Source organism: Clarias gariepinus, chromosome 4 (genome assembly GCF_024256425.1).
Source record: "Clarias gariepinus isolate MV-2021 ecotype Netherlands chromosome 4, CGAR_prim_01v2, whole genome shotgun sequence".
NCBI classification, from domain to species: Eukaryota; Metazoa; Chordata; class Actinopteri; order Siluriformes; family Clariidae; genus Clarias; species Clarias gariepinus.
In genome coordinates, this window is record NC_071103.1 from 27,131,318 (window position 1) to 27,151,056 (window position 19,739).

Sequence of the window (19,739 nt, forward strand, 5' to 3'; positions counted from 1 at the left end):
TTCTTCCAATCCCCTAGCATGTTACAGTATATTGCTTATTTACTGTACAGAAACATGTCAGTGATGTGATATTGTTTGTATTCAGAACTCATCCAAGTCTCGTCTGAGGCACCTTGATCAACTCCAGGCTTTCGTCAGTGCTGCCACTAAAGAACTTATGTGGCTGAATGATAAGGAGGAGGAGGAGGTCAAATTTGACTGGAGTGACCGTAACACTAACATGACAGCGAAGAAAGAGAACTACTCCGTAAGACAGATACAAGCAATTCTATAAACAACAGTTTAGGGTTTTTTTGTAACAGAGTTTGGAGTTTGGATTTGGGTATGAATCCTAACTCATCTGTTGTGTCTCAGGGACTGATGCGGGAGCTGGAGCTTCGGGAGAGGAAGATCAATGACATCCAGGCCACCGGCGACAGACTTATTAAGGATGGTCATCCAGGCAGAAAGACTGTTGAGGTAAAAGTTTGCTTGGCTAAGATATTCTGCAATAAATATTAAAAATAAAATGTTGTGTTTGTGTATGCGTTTTTTTTTTTTTTAATATATATTCCACATGTGCTATTTTTTTGTTCTAGGCTTTCACTGCAGCGCTGCAGACCCAGTGGAGTTGGATCCTTCAGCTTTGCTGCTGTATTGAGGCTCATCTCAAAGAGAACACTGCATACTATCAGGTCAGACAATCTAGTACTTGTTTCATTGTCTCTGCAGTTCTCTTAAAACATAATAAGTAAGATGAAATTGCATGTTATACTTATTTGCTTTGTATTCTTTCTTCTGATCTGCTCTTACAGTTCTTTGCTGATGTCAAAGCGGCAGACGAGAAGATGAAGAAAATGCAGGACAACATGAAAAAGAAGTACAGCTGTGATCGCTCTACCACTGCCACTCGTCTGGAAGACCTGTTACAGGATGCTCTGGTTGGTATTGCCTACATTTCACTCATGAGCTATTCTGTTCATAGTATATTTTTTATTAATTATGGAATAAATTCTTACCCTTTGTCATTTCTATCAGGACGAGAAAGAACAGCTAAATGAGTTAAAAACTCATGTGGCTGGTCTCAACAAGAGAGCCAAAAGCATCATCCAGCTTAAGCCTCGCAATCCCACCACCCCCATCAAGGGCAAGCTGCCAATCCAGGCGGTGTGTGACTTCAAACAGATGGAGGTTAGTAAAAGTACCTTCACCATTTATCAAATCACATCTCTCTTTACTACTTGCTCAGGCTTTTCCTTTATTCGTTTCTGAATAGATCACAGTGCACAAAGGAGAAGAGTGTGCACTTCTTAACAACTCACCCCCTGATAAGTGGAAGGTCCTAAACCAATCAGGCAGTGACGCCACCGTACCTTCTGTGTGCTTCATCGTGCCCCCAGTGAACAAAGAAGCTGTAGAGAGTGTGTCTAAGTAAGTATTTTTTATAAGTGCCACCAAAAATGATCATTTCTACCCAAACGTCTTATCTTAATGACCTCGGGTAATATTGTATATTTCTGTGCTCTGTGCTATTTAGTCTGGATATGGGTCTCCAGCAAATGACGATTCTGTGGCAGAGACTGCATGGGGATATGAAGAGCCTGCTATCCTGGCAGTACCTCATGAGAGACATCCAGATTATTCGTTCATGGAACATCACCATAGTCAGTTCTTTTATAATATGCATTTTATTCATTTCATTTAACAAACTCATGTCACTCGTACAATCTATAGTTCTTTTACCCACAGATTTACTGTGGTACATTAATAGTTAATATGAGACGAATAATTAGCATTCATGATGAAATCTAAATTCAGCACATGGTATTTTTTGTAAAGAATGTGTACATCTACAAACATAATTAATTAGTTTAGCTATTTTTTTCTGTTAGTTTAAAGGGAAAACAGTTGCTTGCCTTGTAGCATTTTTTAAATAATATATATTGTTTTGTATTAAACAATATATTATGCACCTAACAATGTAAAAAATATGGTGTACCGTAACCTATGTCTTTTTGGTTAATGTGATTGTTTTGTAGCTGAAGACCATGAAGGTGGATGAGTATAGGCAGATTTTGAGGAATCTGGAACTTCATTACCAGGACTTTTTACGAGACACAAAGAATTCTCAACTCTTCAACCCAGATGAGTGCATGCAAACTGAGAAAGACTACAAAAAGTCAACACAATACTATGAAGAACTGCTCCGAACTATGGAGAAAGGTTAGCCCATCTCCCCACACCTGTTTGCTTGGAAACATGTTTTGTTGAAATACATCATTAGCTATAACAATAAATGGTAGTCAAGGTGATATTAGTTCGGGTGGTAACTGTGAAATTCACCTTGCAGGACAGCTTATCAGAGCAAAGGGTGAGTTGCATCCAGATAGCTCAAGGATGCTACTGTAGAAATGAATGCAACCTTTCATCAGGTTTTAAACCAAATGCTTGCTGTTTTTTACTGTGCTAACTGTAGATCTCACAAGAGTGAGTGCATGATTTGGGTTTCATTAGTCACCTATATAGAGACATTTGTGCTTGGCTTATATATAATGTAATGACAGAGAGAAAAAGTAAATCCTAAGTCAGTACACATCTTAGGCTTAATGAATGTAGTAAAGGAAAAAAAATGAAAGCAAGAATCAAATGTAGTAAAAGATGTAAAGCTTGTGTTTGCTGTGGTTGAGTGCTCATGATACATCATGAAGTAACTGAGAGGGCTGCATGCTCACAGTGGCACGTTGGGGAAGTTATGGAAGGTCTGAAGGGTAAGGAGGGAAATTAACTGGGGGTGGGGGGGTGCTACTGAGGCCAGTGCATTTTTTTTTTCATTATTTAATTTTCTGCTTCATGTACAGTAACATGACAATAATGGCTGAAAGTTACAGATTCCCAGAATAATATGCTCTCTCTCTTTTTTTTTTTTTTTTTTTACACACATGCATGCACTATGGCTAAAACTGTTAAGAAACAACTACTGTACAGTTTAACTGTTAGCAAGTTAGTTCTGCCTCCAGGTCTAAGTTACTGTAGTTCTGCTCTCCTGGTTTTATGAAACATCAAATGTTGTCATGTAATAATCTAATTGTTAACTAGTTAGTTTTTCAGAAAAGTATATTTTTACCTGGTTTCCAGCAAGGGGGTGTGTTTGATAAAGGCAACATTTAAAAAAAAAAAAAAAAAAGGAAAAAAAAATTTTTTTTAACCCTTATTTCTTTATTTTAAATTAAATTAAATTGAAGAAAGGGAAACAAACTGTAAAACGCATAAAGATACAATAAAAAAATAGGTTGTTTATGTAATGGGGACACAATGACAAAGTGGTTAGCAATGGGGCTTCGCGCCACCAGGTTTGTGGGTTTGATTCCCACCTTGGGTCTGTGTGCATGAAGTTTGCATGTCACTGAGTTGATAAGTCCTTCAGGAAGCCAAGAGCTATTACATTAAAAATACTAAAGTCTAAAGTCTGGTTCTTTGAAAGCAAAAAAAAACATTTTCAAAAAAAAGGGGTGGATTAAGACTCTGCACAGTACTGCATGCGATCTGTGGTCTCAAGTCTGTTTTTGCCACAGGTGATCAGGATGAGTCGACGTGCAAGACCTACATCACACAGGTCAGAGACTTGCGTCTGAAGATTGAGGACTGCGAGTCTCGCACAGTGGCCCGTATTCGCCAGCCAGTGGAAAAGGACCCGCTGAAGGACTGCCTCCAAAAGGCCACAGACCAGAAAGTTAGAGCTCTTAACTCTTATTTTATTTCTGTATTCATACATTTAAATCAGATGACCTATGAAACGCGTCTATGTTGCTCTTGCAGAAAGTGCATATGGAGCTGGACGGCATTAAGAAGAACCTGGATAAGGTGGCCCAGAAAGCAGAGGAGGTACTCGCCTCTCCTGAGCAGTCTAGCACTCCAGTCCTCCGCTCTGAGCTAGACATCACCCTGCAGAAGATGGACCATACACACTGCCTGTCTTCAGTGTACCTTGAGAAGTAAGAAGGACCTCTATTCATTTTGAAAATCTTTTTAGTGTGCATTGTTTTGTTTTTTTCACCCTTTAATAACAGCTGTTTTGTAGATGAGACTATTTACTAACAAGCTTGTTCTCTTAGGCTAAAGACAATAGAGCTGGTGATTCGCAATACACAAGGGGCAGAGGACATTCTTAAACAGTATGAAGATCAGCTCCGCAAGGTTTACACTGTCCCAGGAGATACAGTGGAAGTGGAGACCTACCGTACTGAACTCAAGGTAACTGAAATGTAGACATACATGCAGGTGTAGCTGCAATCACTAAAGATATTTCTCCTTGCTGTAATGCACATACTGTACAAACCTGTTTAGTTTAATTTGATAAAAAAAATTTAACAAAATTTAAGAAAGTTGCCAAAAGGTATTTTTCATGGAAGTCTTCAGGTCTGATATCAAATATGATATAATAATTTTCACATGATCAGGAAAGGATAAGGATTGTCTATAATATTACACCTCATGCACATGGTTGTACTTGCTAGTCAATTCAATTTGAAAAGTATGTTTTTGATGTTTGTCTCTATTTTCTAAAGAAAATGCGAAGTGAGGCAGAGGGTAAACAGCCCGTCTTTGACGCCCTTGAGGGAGAGCTGTCTAAGGCTACTGCCGTGAGCGATCGCATGGCCCAGGTGCACAGAGAGAGGGATGTTGAGCTTGATCACTACAAGCAGCTCCTGTCCAACCTGCGAGAGCGCTGGCATGCCATTTTTACCCAGATTGATCTCCGGCAGCGCGAGCTGGAGCAGCTGGGGAGGCAGCTGGGATATTATCGTGAAAGCTATGATTGGCTCATTCGCTGGATCACAGATGCTAGGCAAAGGCAGGAGAAGATCCAGGCCATACCCATTACTGACAGCAAGACCCTGAAAGAACAGCTGGGTCAAGAAAAGGTGCCCATTTCACACAATCTCATTCCCTACAAAATAAATATTTCAAGTTTATTTCAGTATACCTGTCTGATGAAATACACTTCTCTTTACACGTTGTTTCATATCATGATAAAGAATCTTTTAATCTGAAAAAATGAATGCAGTGTGAATCTCTGCTTTACAGAAACTGTTGGAGGAGATCGAGAAAAACAAAGTGAAATGTGATGAATGCCAAAAATATGCCAAAGATTACATTGACACCATTAAGGTAAATGCATTTACTTGAATTTTTACATGAATTTTATATGAAATCATGCTTCGTTCCTATAGTATATTAAGAAGCATCTATCTATTCCAGGACTATGAACTTCAGCTGGTTGCTTACAGAGCACAGGTGGAACCCTTGGCTTCACCCTTGAAGAAAACCAAGATGGAATCTGCATCTGATAACATAATTCAGGAGGTAAGTGGATTGTAAATAATGTTTGCTTTTGTCCAACCATTGTATACATCTGTTTGTCTTCTTATATTTTACTCTTTTTTTTATTTGATTGTTGTTTACAAGGCTGGTTCATATTAATATTCAAAATCCAATCTTGAAATGTATTTTTCTTCTTTAATTAGTATGTAACACTGAGAACTCGGTATAGTGAGTTGCTGACCTTGACCAGCCAGTACATCAAGTTCATCACAGACACAATGAGCCGCCTAGAGGACGAGGAGGTGCGTGATTTGTTAAAGACTTAACTCTAACAAATAAAAACAACACACTAACACTAACTGTGTCTAGCAAGTTACTCACAAACAAAACTACATTTATTAATGTATGGATGACTGGACGTTCGGTGTTATTCGGTGTCAAGGAAAGAAATATGTGTAAAATGTAGACAAAAAGGAATTTGCCCATCACTGACCACAAATCTGTTGAGAGGTGAAGAATGTGTCAGAATCTAAAATCTTTTTTACATGCTTTATATTAAATATTTGAGGATTTAGACATGACTTAGTAGCCTCAAAGACTATGGTGAGCAATGCCAGTTCAGAGTACTTAGACAAAAGAAATTACATTAATGTTGATTTTATAAAATTAAATATATTACATATTATATATAATGACAATAAATAGCTAATAAATTACATCATGGCAATATAAAATGTTCTGACCTATTACATGTATTATCATATCCATAAACCATAACTTAAATATCATTCAAGTGTCAGGCTTTTTGTTTATCCTTTCCTTCTTTTGCACAACTTTCTCTCAATATCAGTCAAATCTGGATTTTCTTACCTTTCACTGAATAACAAATTTCTTTCCTCATTTTCTAACCCTAACCTTTTTATTTCTTTGCTTCTCTTAACTGCTTGCCAGTGCTTTGTCATGATGATTGCTTATCTTGTTTGGGCACTAAAGAGGTAAAGATTTCACTTTGCTAATGTCTTTTGGATTTTTTTCACTTTTTCTTCTTCGAAACATTTGTATGCATCATTTATTTTTTAAATAAAAGTATCCAATTCTCACTTTGCTGTAAGTAATGTTAACTGTAGTAATAAAGTGCAGTTTGAATTGTCAGTGAAAAAAGCCTACTATTACTCCAAATTCTCATATGTAAAGAATAACGTTAGAATACATAATTTAAATTTTTTTTTAATCCAAAATGAATGGTGAGAATTAGATATACATTAATTACAATTTATATCAAACCTGCACCTTTCTTTTGCTGGCTCTACTGCTTTAATGAATTTCTGCATTAAAACTGAATACTATCTTTTTTTTTTGTATAAACAAAAAACATTTACTATCTTTAATTTTCCTCCGATAAATGCCTTATCCCCTTTTTTCACTACTATTTTCTATTTACATTTATTTTATACTATTAATATTAATATTTCTTAATAGTATACATTCCATGGCACACTTGAAATCTTAATACAAATTGGTCAGAATGTGTTCATTAATTTTCTATAACAGTCCCTCAGGGCAAATGACTGGTACTCGTTAATGTACTTTAAACATTTGATTTTAACTAATTAAAAGGAACTTGTACAATGGACATTCTATTAAGCCGACCAATAAATTAACGTTTTGTTGGTGTTTAGCAAAGAAAAACAATCAATGGGTTGAGTTAAAGATTTAGGTAAGGATACATTTATTTAACATTTAGAGTAAGAGACGTCACTCTGCATTGTTGTCTTAACTTTAAGGAAGAAGGAAACAAAAAAAAGAAGCTACCAGAGCCACTATTTACAGCTTATAGCATCAGTAGTAATAATATAATAATATATATCAGGGATATTCCTCAGCGTTAGATTACACAACATTGAATTAATAAATTGATTAAAAAAAGAGAAAGCATTAATATAAAGTTTTGTACATTAATACATTTAAACAAATAAACATTGCCATGGTATATAATAACTAAAACACACCAATCAAGTTCAGGGTTGTAATGTCTTTTCATGTAAGTTCATCCGATTCAAACACATCCCTATATATTTAAAAAAAAATGTTTAGTCTGCATATAAACATGAATTATGTCAATATACTAATCAGTTTTATATATATATATATATATATACACACTATATATATACTATATACACACCTTATCACTGTATTTACATGCAAAGTGGAGCCAATGCACTAGTTGCATGATTTTGCAGTTGAATTGTCAGTTGTTGTGAAAAAAGTCTGCTGTCTCCATACATTAATTATAACTCATTGCTGTGCCTTAATTGATTGCAAGTTTTGTGTTGTCATGTCATGTGTTGCATCTTCTTTTGAGCTAAAAAAAATTAACCTTAACCTTAATCATAACATCGTGTCATGCTTGCTCATAATCATAATTTTCTTTTACCATTTGCTTCCACTAATACAGAAAGCTGCCGAAAAGCTTAAAGAGGAGGAGAGGAAAAAAATTGCTGAAATGCAAGCCGAGTTAGATAAACAGAAGCAGCTAGCTGAAGCTCATAAAAAAGCCATTGCCAAGTCAGAGAAAGAGGCACAGGAACTCAAACTCATGATGGAACAAGAAGTTAGAAAGAGAGAGGATGTTTCTGTGGATGCTGAGAACCAAAAGCATAATATTCAGCAAGAGCTGCATGAGCTCAGAGTATTGTCAGAACAGCAGATCAAATTAAAAAGTCAGCTGGTGGATGAGGCTCATCAGAGTCGAGACAAAATAGAGGATGAATTACGTATTATCAGACTCCAACTGGAAACTACATTAAAGCAGAAATCCACTGCAGAGACAGAACTGAAAAAGCTAAGAGACAATGCTGCTGAGGCGGAGAGACTCCGTAAAGCAGCTCAGGAGGACGCAGAGAAGTTCCGCAAACAGGTCACTGAAGAAACTCAGAAAAAACTCAAGGCAGAGGAGGAGCTAAGGCTTAAGTCTGAAGCAGAAAGTGAGGCTGCTAAGCAGAAGCAAAAAGCCTTGGAGGCCCTTGACCAGCTCAGGAAACAAGCAGAGGAGGCAGAGAAACGCATGAAACAGGCTGAGGTGGAAAAAGAAAAACAGATCAGTGTTGCTCAGGTAGCGGCCCAGCAGCATGTGACTTATGTTGAAAAGACATCAATACTTGAAGAAACCCTTAAAGAAAAGCATGGTACTGTCGTTCAGCTGCAAGAGGAGGCTGAACGTCTTAAAAAGCAATCAGATGAAGCGGACAGGGCAAGGGAAGGCGCTGAAAAAGAGCTAGAAAAATGGAGACAGAAAGCCAATGAGGCTCTTCGCCTAAGACTGCAGGCTGAAGAAGAAGCCCACAAAAAGACTCTTGCGCAGGAAGAAGCGGAGAAGCAGAAAGAAGAAGCTGAGCGTGAGGCAAAGAAGCGGACCAAAGCTGAAGAGTCTGCCCTGAAGCAGAAAGAGATGGCAGAGCAAGAACTAGAGAGGCAGAGGAAACTGGCTGAATGTACAGCTCAGCAGAAGCTCTCAGCTGAACAGGAGCTCATCCGTTTAAGGTCTGACTTTGATCATGCAGAGCAGCAAAGATCCCTGCTTGAAGATGAGCTTTACCGCTTAAAGAATGAGGTGAATGCCGCCATGCAACAGCGAAAGCAACTTGAGGATGAGCTGGCCAAGGTCAGAAGTGAAATGGACATACTTATACAGCTCAAGGCCAAAGCTGAGAAGGAAAGCATGTCTAACATTGTAGAGAGAAAAGAACTTCTTGAAGCTGAAGCTGCTAAAATGAGGGAACTTGCAGAAGAAGCAGCTAAGCTTCGCACAATTGCTGAAGAGGCAAAAAGGCAAAGGCAGGTAGCTGAGGAGGAAGCTGCCAGACAAAGAACAGAAGCGGAAAGAATACTGAAAGAAAAACTTGCAGCAATCAATGAGGCTACTTGCCTTAAAACAGAAGCAGAGATAGCACTCAAAGAGAAAGAGGCAGAAAATGAGCGTCTCCGAAGGAAAGCTGAAGATGAGGCATACCAAAGGAAGGCTTTCGAAGATCAAGCAAGCCAGCACAAGCAAGACATTGAGGAGAAGATAAACCAGCTAAAGAAATCTTCTGATATGGAATTAGAGAGACAGAAAGCAATAGTAGATGACGCTCTCAAACAGAGGAGGGTTGTTGAAGAAGAGATCCGCATCTTAAAACTTAATTTTGAAAAGGCATCATCTGGTAAGCTTGATTTGGAGCTTGAATTGAATAAACTGAAAAATATTGCCGATGAAACCCAGCAGAGTAAGTTGCGGGCTGAAGAAGAAGCAGAAAAATTCCGTAAGCTTGCCTTGGCGGAAGAGAACAAAAGACGGGAGGCTGAGGAAAAGGTTAAAAAGATTGCCGCAGCAGAGGAAGAAGCGGCTCGACAGCGGCGGATTGCCCAAGAAGAGGTGGAGCGTCTCAAAATGAGGGCAGAAGAAGCCAAAAGACATAAGGATGAAGCTGATAAAGCAGCTGAGAAACAGATTTTTGCAGCAGAAGAAGCAGTGCAGAGATGTAGTGCTGCTGAACAGCAAGTTCAGAGTGTACTTTTGCAGCAGAAGAAAGACAACCTTGTACAGGAAAAACTGAAGGAAGAATATGAGAGAGCTAAAAAGCTTGCTGAAGAAGCAAATAAGGCCAAAGAAAAGGCAGAAAAAGAGGCCGCCCTTCTTCATCAAAAAGCATTAGAGGCAGAGGTTCAGCGGCAAGCTGCTGAAGCTGAAGCTGCCAGCCAAGCCAAAGCACAGGAGGATGCTGAGAGACTGAGAAAAGAGGCTGAGTTAGAAGCAGCTAAACTTGCTCAAGCAGAAGCTGCTGCACTGAAACAGAAACAACAAGCTGATGCAGAAATGTCCAAGCACAAACTGCTGGCAGAGCAAACACTCAAGCAGAAGTCTCAGATTGAGCAAGAGCTTACCAAGGTGAAAGTGCAGCTGGATGAAACTGACAAACAGAAATCTCTTCTCGATGAGGAGCTTCATCGCCTTAAGGATGAGGTTAGTGATGCTGTTAGACAAAAGGGCCAGGTAGAGGAAGAACTTTTCAAGGTTAAGATTCAAATGGAGGAGCTCCTGAAACTCAAACTCAGAATGGAAGAGGAGAATCACCGTCTCATGAAAAAGGACAAAGATAACACACAGAAGTTTCTGGCTGAGGAGGCTGAGAACATGAAAAAGTTAGCTGAAGAAGCCGCAAGACTCAGTGTAGAGGCTCAGGAGGCTGCACGCCTGAGACAAATAGCAGAATCTGACCTTGCTCAGCAAAGGGCACTTGCTGAAAAAATGCTTAAAGAAAAATTGCAGGCTATTCAGGAAGCATCCAAGTTGAAAGCTGAAGCAGAAATGCTTCAGAGACAAAAAGACTTGGCACAAGAGCAGGCTCAGCAGCTGCTAGAAGACAAGCAGCAGATGCAACAACGACTTGAAGAAGAGACCAAAAAACTGGAAGTACAGCACTTATCCAGTATCAAAGAAGCTGATGAGCTGCGCAGAGCAATTACTAAACTTGAAAAAGAAAAGGAAAAATTGAAAAAAGAGGCAGAAGATTTGCAGAAAAAGTCCAAAGAGGTATTGTATTAATCATGGTACAAATATGCGGCTTATGTCATTAATCCCTCCCTGAAAACTAACATTGTCTAAGTGAGAATATAAAGATTTGATTTGTCCATTTGTCAATTTGTCAAGTTCTTTTTAATAATTTTCTTAATCAGCTATGTTTTAAAGATTTATTCTCTCCCTTTATACTAACTGCATAATAAGGACTTAACCAGGTATTTTTGTACAATATCCTTGCTATGTGTTGAAACATTTATTGTGATCTAATTATTATTTCTTTTCCTCTCTAGAGCGCAAATGCTCAGCAGGAACAAATTATACAGGAGAAAACAATACTTCAGGAAACATTCATCTTAGAAAAGCAACAGTTGCTGACGAAGGAAAAGCTAATTGAAGATGATAAAAAGAAACTAGAAAACCAGCTTGAAGAAGAAGTTAAAAAGTCCAGAGCTCTAAAAGATGAACAAGATCGCCAGAAAAGACAAATGGAAGAGGAGAAGAATAAACTCCAGGCTACCATGGATGCTGCTCTTAGGAAACAAAAGATAGCTGAAGAAGAAATGTTCAGTAAACAAAAGGAGATGCAAGAGCTTGAGAGGAAAAGGCTTGAGCAGGAAAAACATCTTGCTGATGAAAACAAGAAATTACGTGAACAGCTCATGCAGCTTGAAGTAATTCAAAAACAACACCGGGAAATGGAGAACCTGTCCAAAAACCTTAATGGACAGAGTGTTGAAGTGGATAGTAGAAATGGAGACTCTGCACTATCGTTTGATGGCATCCGTGAGAAGGTTCCTGCACTCCGCCTGTTAGAAGTAGGCCTCTTAAACAAAAAGGACTATGATAATTTAACCAAAGGCAAGATCACAGTAGATGAGCTTAGCCAGAGAGAAAATCTTAATACTATGCTTAAGGGCAATAACTGTATTGGTGGTTTGCTTGTTCATCCAAACCGTAAAATACCCATTTATGAAGCAATCAAAACGAAGAAAATTGCTCCTGGAACTGGTGTGATACTTCTAGAAGCACAGGCAGCCTCTGGATACATCATTGATCCTGTTAATAACAAGAAGTTATCTGTCAATGAAGCAGTAAAGGAAGGTCTTATAGGCCCTGAACTTCATAACAAAATGCTGTCTGCAGAGAAAGCTGTCACTGGATACAAAGATCCCTACACAGAGGCAAAGATTTCACTGTTTGAAGCCATGAAGAAAGGACTTATTTTGGAAGACCAGGCCATTAGATTGCTTGAGGCTCAACTTGCAACAGGGGGAATTATTGACCCAGTCAACAGCCACCGTGTACCAATTGAAACAGCATATAAGCAAGGTCAGTTCAATGCAGAGATGAACAAAATTCTCCAGGAACCCTCTGATGACACCAAGGGATTCGTTGATCCAAATACCCAAGAAAACCTCACGTATTTGCAGTTAATGAAGACATGTGTCACAGATCCTGAAACAGGATTGCTTCTCTTACCAGTTTCTGAAGATGCTGCTCTTAATGCCAAAACATTCACAGATGAAGAAACAAAGGATGTTTTCAATAAGACAACTGTGTCTGTACCATTTGGAAGATTCAAAGGAAAGACTATTACAATTTGGGAAATAATTAATTCCGAATACTTTACAGAAGAACAGAAAAGGGATTTAATTCGGCAATACAAAACAAGCAAGATTACAGTGGAAAAGATTATCAAGATTATAATTACTGTTGCTGAAGAAAAAGAGAAAGCAAGTGAGCTTGAATTTGATGGCCTTAGAGCACCTGTTCCTGCAGCAGAGCTTTTAGAATCAAAAGTCATTGACAAAGACCTTTATAACAAGTTACACAAAGGAAATAAGACTGTCAAAGAGGTGTCTGAGATGGAGCCTGTGCACAAAGCCCTGAAGGGTAGCAACTGCATTGCAGGCGTAGTCATCGACTCAACTAAACAGACAATGTCATTCTACGAGGCTATGAAAAAAGATGTGATGAGGCCAGGCCCTGCTCTGAGTCTTTTGGAAGCTCAAGCGGCAACTGGATATATCATAGACCCTGTGAAAAAACAGAATTTTACAGTAGATGAAGCTGTAAAGGCAGGTGTTGTTGGCCCAGAGGTACATGAAAAACTGCTGTCTGCTGAACGAGCTGTCACTGGCTACAGAGATCCTTACACTGGAAAAACAGTGTCTCTCTTTGAGGCAATGAAAAAGGAACTGATAAACAAAGACCAGGGAATTCGATTTCTTGATGCACAACTGGCAACAGGAGGTATCATAGATCCAGTTAAAAGTTACCGCATTCCACAGGACGTTGCCTACAAGCGGGGTTACTTTGATGACGAAACTTTTAAGGTATTGGCCAACCCAACCGATGACATAAAGGGTTTTTATGATCCAAACACTCAGGAGTATGTCACATATCAACAGCTGCAGAAGAGATGCATTGCAGACAAAAGGACTGGGCTTCAGCTTCTGCCCTTGTCAGAACAAGCAATCAATGCTAAAGAGGAACAGAAGTACACTGAAGCACAGACCAAAGAAGCAATGACACAGGAATCAGTGGAGATTCACAGTGGACCATTTAAAGGCAGAAAAGTTACCATCTGGGAGATAATCAATTCTGAATATCTTACTGAGGAACAACGACTTGATTTACTCAGGCAGTTCAGATCTGGAAAAGTGACAATTGAGAAGTTAATAAAAATTATAATCACAATTGTGGAGGATGGAGAAGCCAAAAAGCAAGAACAGTCCAGTTTCAAGGGGCTTAGAGCTCCTGTCCCGGCTAAATCTCTTTTGGATTCCAAAATTATTGATAAGACTACCTATGATTTGCTTCAACAGGGTAAGAAGACTCCAGATGAAGTAAGCAAACACAACTCTGTTAGTAAGTACTTACAAGGCTCTGAAACCATTGCTGGTATTTACCTTGAACCTACAAAAGAAAAGCTTGGTATTTATCAAGCAATGAAAAAGAATATTTTGAGACAGGACACAGGAATTGCTCTACTTGAAGCCCAAGCTGCTACAGGTTTCATGGTGAATCCTGTAAAGAATCAATTTTTCACAGTTGATGATGCTGTTAAAGCAGGCCTTGTGGGACCAGAACTTCATGAAAAACTTCTCATTGCTGAAAAAGCTGTTACTGGCTACAAAGACCCATTCACAGGCAAAATTATTCCCTTGTTTCAAGCCATGCAAAAAGAGCTCATACCCAAAGAGCATGCTATGCCATTCTTGGAGGCACAGTTTTCCACTGGTGGAATTATTGATCCAGTGAACAGTCATCGAATTCCCACTGATGTGGCTTGCCAGCGGGGATATTTTAGCAAGGAAATGGCCAGCATTATGGCAGAAGCCTCAGACACAAACAAAACCTATTCTGATCCTAATACTGAAGAGAATGTGTCATATAAACAGTTAAAAGACAAGTGTATGACAGACCCTGAGACAGGCTTGAACTTTTTACGACTGTCCAAACCTCAGGCACCAACAGTGGTTGAAAAGACTTACCTTTATACAGAAGAACAAACCCAGAATGATCTATCTAGTACTAAGGTTGATCTACCAATTGAAGGCATTGCTGAAGGCTCAATGTCCCTCTGGGATGTCATGAACTCTAATCTGCTACCAGAAGAAGAAAGACAGAAGCTCTTGGATGAATATCGTTCTGGCAAAATAACTAAAGAACGAATGATTATTATAATCATTGAGATAATGGAGCACAGAGAAATCATCAAAGGAGAGAACATCAAGTCATGTGACATGGGCAGACGCAGAGTCACAATTGAAGAACTCTATAGTGCCCGTATAATTGACATTGAAACATTCAATCTGCTAAAGCAAGGGAAGAAGACTATTCGTGAGATCATGGAGTTACAGAGTGTTAAACAATACCTGTTTGGTACTGGTAGCATTGCTGGCATGGCCCCTGATTCCAAATCTAAATGCAGTATTTATCAGGCAATGAAGAGAGGGCTTATAAATCAAGAAGATGCAATTGTCCTCTTGGAGGCCCAGGCAGCCACTGGATTTATCATTGATCCTGTCAAGAACGAGATGCTCACAGTTGATGAAGCAGTGCGCAAAGGTGTTGTAGGGCCAGAAATTCATGACAAACTGCTGTCGGCCGAAAGAGCAGTCACTGGGTACAAGGATCCTTACAGTGGCAAAATAATTTCCCTCTTCCAGGCAATGAAAAAGGAACTTGTGCCAGACGACTATGCTTTAAGGCTGCTTGAAGCTCAGACAGCAACTGGTGGTATAATAGATCCAGAATTCAACTTCCATCTGCCAGCAGATGTTGCAACACAGCGTGGCTATATCAACAAAGAAACATATGAGAAACTAAATGATGAAGTTAAAGGATACGTTGATCCTGTTACAGAGGAAAAACTCTCATATGCAAAACTGCTAAAGAGATGCAGGCTTGATAAAGATGGACTATATTTGTTGCCTTTAGCAGAAAAAAGGCCAATGTTTAAGGGTCTCAGAAAAGAAATCACAATTGAGGAATTGATACGCTCACAAATAATCGATGCAGAAACAGTCTCTGCACTTAACGAGGGTCTCTTAACAGTTGAAGAGGTGAGCAGCAGGCTTAAGAAATATCTTCAGGGCACAAGCTGTATTGCTGGTGTGTTTGTGGAAGCAACTAAAGATCGCCTTTCTATATACCAAGCCATGAAGAAAAATATGATCAGACCAGGGACTGCCTTTGAACTGCTGGAAGCCCAAGCAGCTACAGGATACATAATTGACCCAATTAAGAACCTTAAATTAACAGTCGGCGAAGCTGTGAAGATGGGAATTGTGGGCCCAGAGTTTAAAGACAAGCTTATGTCTGCTGAACGGGCTGTAACTGGATACCGTGATCCTTATACAGGTAAAACCATCTCACTGTTTCAGGCTATGAAAAAAGGTCTGATTCTCAAAGATCATGGAATTCGCCTCCTTGAAGCTCAGATTGCTACTGGAGGAATCATTGACCCTGAGGAGAGCCATCGCTTGCCTGTAGAAGTGGCTTACAACCGTGGTTTCTTTGATGAAGAGATGAATGAGATCCTCTCTGATCCCTCTGATGATACCAAGGGCTTTTTTGACCCAAACACAGAGGAGAACCTAACATATCTGCAGCTGATGGAAAGATGCATTATAGATCCAGAGACTGATCTTGTACTTTTACTCCTAAAGGAGAAAAAACGAGAGAGAACAACATCCTCCAAATCCTCTGTTCGCAAACGCAGAGTTGTTATTGTTGATCCTGAGTCGGGCAAAGAAATGTCTGTGTATGAAGCCTACCGCAAAGGGCTAATCGATCATCAAACATACCTTGAACTTGCAGAGCAGGAATGTGAATGGGAAGAAATCACAATGACATCATCCGATGGCGAGGAAAAATCCATAATCATTGACAGAAGGTCAGGTCGCCAATATGACATAGCTGATGCTCTGGCAAGAAATTTTATTGATCAGTCCGCTCTTGACCAGTATCGTTCTGGCAACCTTGCTATTACAGAATTTGCTGACATGTTGTCTGGAAACATGGGTGGCTTTCGCTCCCGGTCATCATCCATAGGGTCCTCTTCATCTTATCCAATGAGTCCGTTACCATCCATTAAAACACCCACAACTGTGTGGAATGATCCAACTGAAGAGACAGGACCTGTGGCAGGAATTCTTGATACAGACACTTTAGAGAAGATTTCAGTCACTGAAGCCATGCACAGGAACATAGTGGATAGCATCACTGGCCAAAGACTGCTGGAGGCACAAGCTTGTACTGGTGGCATAATAGACCCTTCAACTGGACAAAAGTACTCTGTTGTTGATGCAACCAATAAGGGCCTTCTGGATAAGATAATGGTTGACAGAATTAACCTAGCACAAAAAGCCTTCAGTGGATTTGAGGATCCCAGAACCAAAGTTAAAATGTCTGCTGCTCAAGCTCTTAAGAAAGGATGGTTGTATTATGAAGCTGGTCAGCGTTTTCTGGAAATCCAGTATCTTACTGGTGGCCTTATTGAACCAGAGGCTGAAGGAAGAGTCTCTCTAGAAGAGTCAATCCGAAAAGGCACTATAGATGTCCGCACAGCCCAAAAGCTAAGGGATGTGAGTGCTTATTCCAAATACCTTACATGCCCAAAAACTAAACTCAAGATCTCCTACAAGGATGCAATGGAAAGAAGCATGGTTGAAGAAGGAACTGGGCTAAGGTTGCTAGAAGCCTGTTCGCAGTCTAGTAAAGGCCTTTACAGTCCATTTAATATCAGTGGTGCTGGGTCTGCTACTGGCTCAAGATCTGGATCCAGGACAGGATCTAGATCAGGCTCAAGAAGAGGTAGCTTCGATGCCACTGGTTCCGGCTTCAGCATGAACTTCTCTTCTTCTTCCTACACATCCAGCAGTTATTCTCGCAGATTCTAATACTGCCCCTACTATGCATTTAGCCCAAACACTCAGAGCACTGTCAGTTATACAACCTTGTAGATTTCAAGATCTGCTTGTTTAAAAAAAATCCCCAACTACACACTACAACTACAGAAGACATAGATTTATTTATTAATTTTAATTTTAACTTTTTGTCATAGAAAAGTGCATTCCAGAAACTACTGTTATGTTCTTATTGGGGCCTGATGACAATGACCCATTATATGTAGTTTGGGTGCTTAAACACTATGCATTGTATAGTCAACAATGAGAATTATTATTTTTCCCCTAACATCATATCATTTGTAACAATTGAGTAATGCTGAACGTTCTGTCCATTACTCACATACCACTGCTGATTTTATAGGAAACGTTATTATGGTTAACTACATTACTTATCTAGTGATTTTTTTATTTTTTTATTTTTTACACAAGAGTACTTTTATTAACTACTACTTCTAGGCTGCATTTGTTCTTTAATTTAAGATTTTTTTTTTCTTTAATTTTCTTTATTTTTTACTTGGATTTGTTTTCAAGTTAACAAACCAGGACAGATGCCAAAACAGACAAGAAAATTCTTACCAAGATTACAAGGATACATATGTTTATGTTTATGCATGTATATGGCTGGTTAACTGAAAGTGCCATCATGGAAGTAGTGGAGTTTTGCAAATAATATTTCTGAATGTATAGAGAAAAATATTACATAACATTTTGATGTTAACACTGGAGAAGGAAAGCACACTTAACGTAACATGAACTATGCCACTATTTTGCATCTCACAACAAACAAATATATTTCCACATATGGAGGTATATGACTTATTTATTAACATCTGAATGTCCTTTATAAAACCAATAATTAAGAGCACCGATATCCCCTGCCACAATGAAACACCTACACAGTTCACATTCATTTCATTCAAGTGGTCCTGGTGTATTGTGCCAAGAAGATTTAAGATGTCAGCCCCTACCTCTACTCGTAGCATCTGGACAAACCTGAATGTGATGCTGAGCATTTGATACTTGTAAGTTAAATCAACAACATAGTTTAAAACCAGATTTCTTCCTGTTATGCAATTGCTTTAGAATAGGTCTAATGTTTTAGTATTTTGACATAACATGTTTTATTTTTACTGTATGTATAATACTTATGTATAATACTGTATGTACAAATACTGTATGTATTTTTACAGATTCATCTTGAAAATTACACAAACAATGAAGTGTGTACCAGTCAATGAGGATTTACCCTGGTATTTTCTTCTCTTTTTATTTTTCTCCAGTTTTTATCTGTAACCAAAGCTGTAGTAATGGAAGAGAGTATGCGCTTAGTCAGTAAGGTCGATGTCCGCCAGCAGCCCTCAGCTCAAAGCATTCAGGTAAGGTCATCATTAATTATAAAATTCAGTCATATTCTGTTTCATGCATTATTTTTTGTTGACATTTTTGTTTTGTCTTTTGTTGTTGTTTCATAGTATCCATTTTTTGTTTTTGCTTTTTTTTTAGATCTGCAGTGAGCCTTTCATTCCTTTCTTCTGTTGCTTCTACAGTATCATTTGCTCAGAGACGGTAGAGGCTAGGGTTTCCCTGAAGTGTTCCTTGAATATCATACCAGCAATTGACTGTCATCAGCTGAACATTTCATGGCATGACTGTCGACATTGTTCACACAAAAACTTAATTTTGGCAAAAATACTTCTTGTGAGCCACTGTTTTCAATTAAAGACGAAGTATAACTTTGCTGAAAGATATTTTGACAGTAAGGTTTTACTTCCTATATTTCCTCTTATCTTTTTCACATTGCTATTAGGCAGTATAAAGCATTTGATATGCATTCCCCTAGTTCCCCTTTTCAGAGTGTGCTACTGTATTCTGCAGAATTATGAGTTCAGCAATACAAATTAGTGTATTAGAATATATTGTGGGAGTTTTGTTTCTCCATTTTTAAGACAAATATAGATTTTTTTTCCTTGATCAGTGTTTTTTTTCCAATTCACTGCTTATTTTCTAGAAAGTACTTGACTTGTGTATATCTTCATATTTAGTTTTCATTTTCTTTATTTTGATATCATGTTCTGTAATATATTTGCCTTGCATGGTCTACTAACTTGATATGACATTTTAGAAAATTGAGATGAAGAGCAGATATATGAATTCATACATGATAAGGGTCATTTTGAGGTTAAACCTTATTATTACAAATATATGAAATCTAAACTGAACTGTGCATGAGGTGTAATGCTGGGAGGAAATTGCATTGCTTTTAAAAATGAAAATCTCATATTCTAATGTAAATAAAAAATAATAGAAATATAATCTACTGTATGTCTCTACTTATTTAGTTTTATTTTAAGGCTATGTATGTTAAATTGTACTTTTAATATATGAAAATAGAGCTCTTTAAGAATAGTACGATTTCAGATTGATATTTTCCAACGAATTGTCAAGTGTGTTTCTGA

General features: G+C 38.5%; 2 protein-coding genes across 15 annotated transcripts in view; both read left to right on the plus strand.

Annotated features, from left to right (window-relative positions):
• plecb (plectin b) overlaps positions 1-19,596 on the plus strand; it is a 117,169-nt gene extending 97,573 nt beyond the window's left edge. For 12 of the 14 annotated variants that reach the window (XM_053494354.1, XM_053494355.1, XM_053494356.1 and 9 more), the window contains 19 exons: positions 86-247; positions 355-459; positions 579-674; positions 795-920; positions 1,018-1,170; positions 1,256-1,410; positions 1,517-1,643; positions 2,019-2,202; positions 3,552-3,709; positions 3,796-3,971; positions 4,092-4,230; positions 4,545-4,901; positions 5,065-5,148; positions 5,239-5,343; positions 5,505-5,603; positions 7,760-10,876; positions 11,155-18,305; positions 18,564-18,659; positions 18,787-19,596. In XM_053494354.1, the coding sequence (XP_053350329.1) occupies positions 86-247; positions 355-459; positions 579-674; positions 795-920; positions 1,018-1,170; positions 1,256-1,410; positions 1,517-1,643; positions 2,019-2,202; positions 3,552-3,709; positions 3,796-3,971; positions 4,092-4,230; positions 4,545-4,901; positions 5,065-5,148; positions 5,239-5,343; positions 5,505-5,603; positions 7,760-10,876; positions 11,155-17,274 (11,463 nt within the window). In that variant the 3' untranslated portion in view covers positions 17,275-18,305; positions 18,564-18,659; positions 18,787-19,596. The remainder of the gene's footprint in view (positions 1-85; positions 248-354; positions 460-578; positions 675-794; positions 921-1,017; positions 1,171-1,255; positions 1,411-1,516; positions 1,644-2,018; positions 2,203-3,551; positions 3,710-3,795; positions 3,972-4,091; positions 4,231-4,544; positions 4,902-5,064; positions 5,149-5,238; positions 5,344-5,504; positions 5,604-7,759; positions 10,877-11,154; positions 18,306-18,563; positions 18,660-18,786) is intronic. The other 2 variants (XM_053494364.1, XM_053494351.1) reach the window with 1 other exon arrangement.
• Positions 18,625-19,739, plus strand: part of macf1b (microtubule actin crosslinking factor 1b) — a 41,808-nt gene continuing 40,693 nt past the window's right edge. Inside the window, exon 1 of the mRNA XM_053494503.1 lies at positions 18,625-18,659. Within this exon, the coding sequence (XP_053350478.1) occupies positions 18,625-18,659 (35 nt within the window). The remainder of the gene's footprint in view (positions 18,660-19,739) is intronic.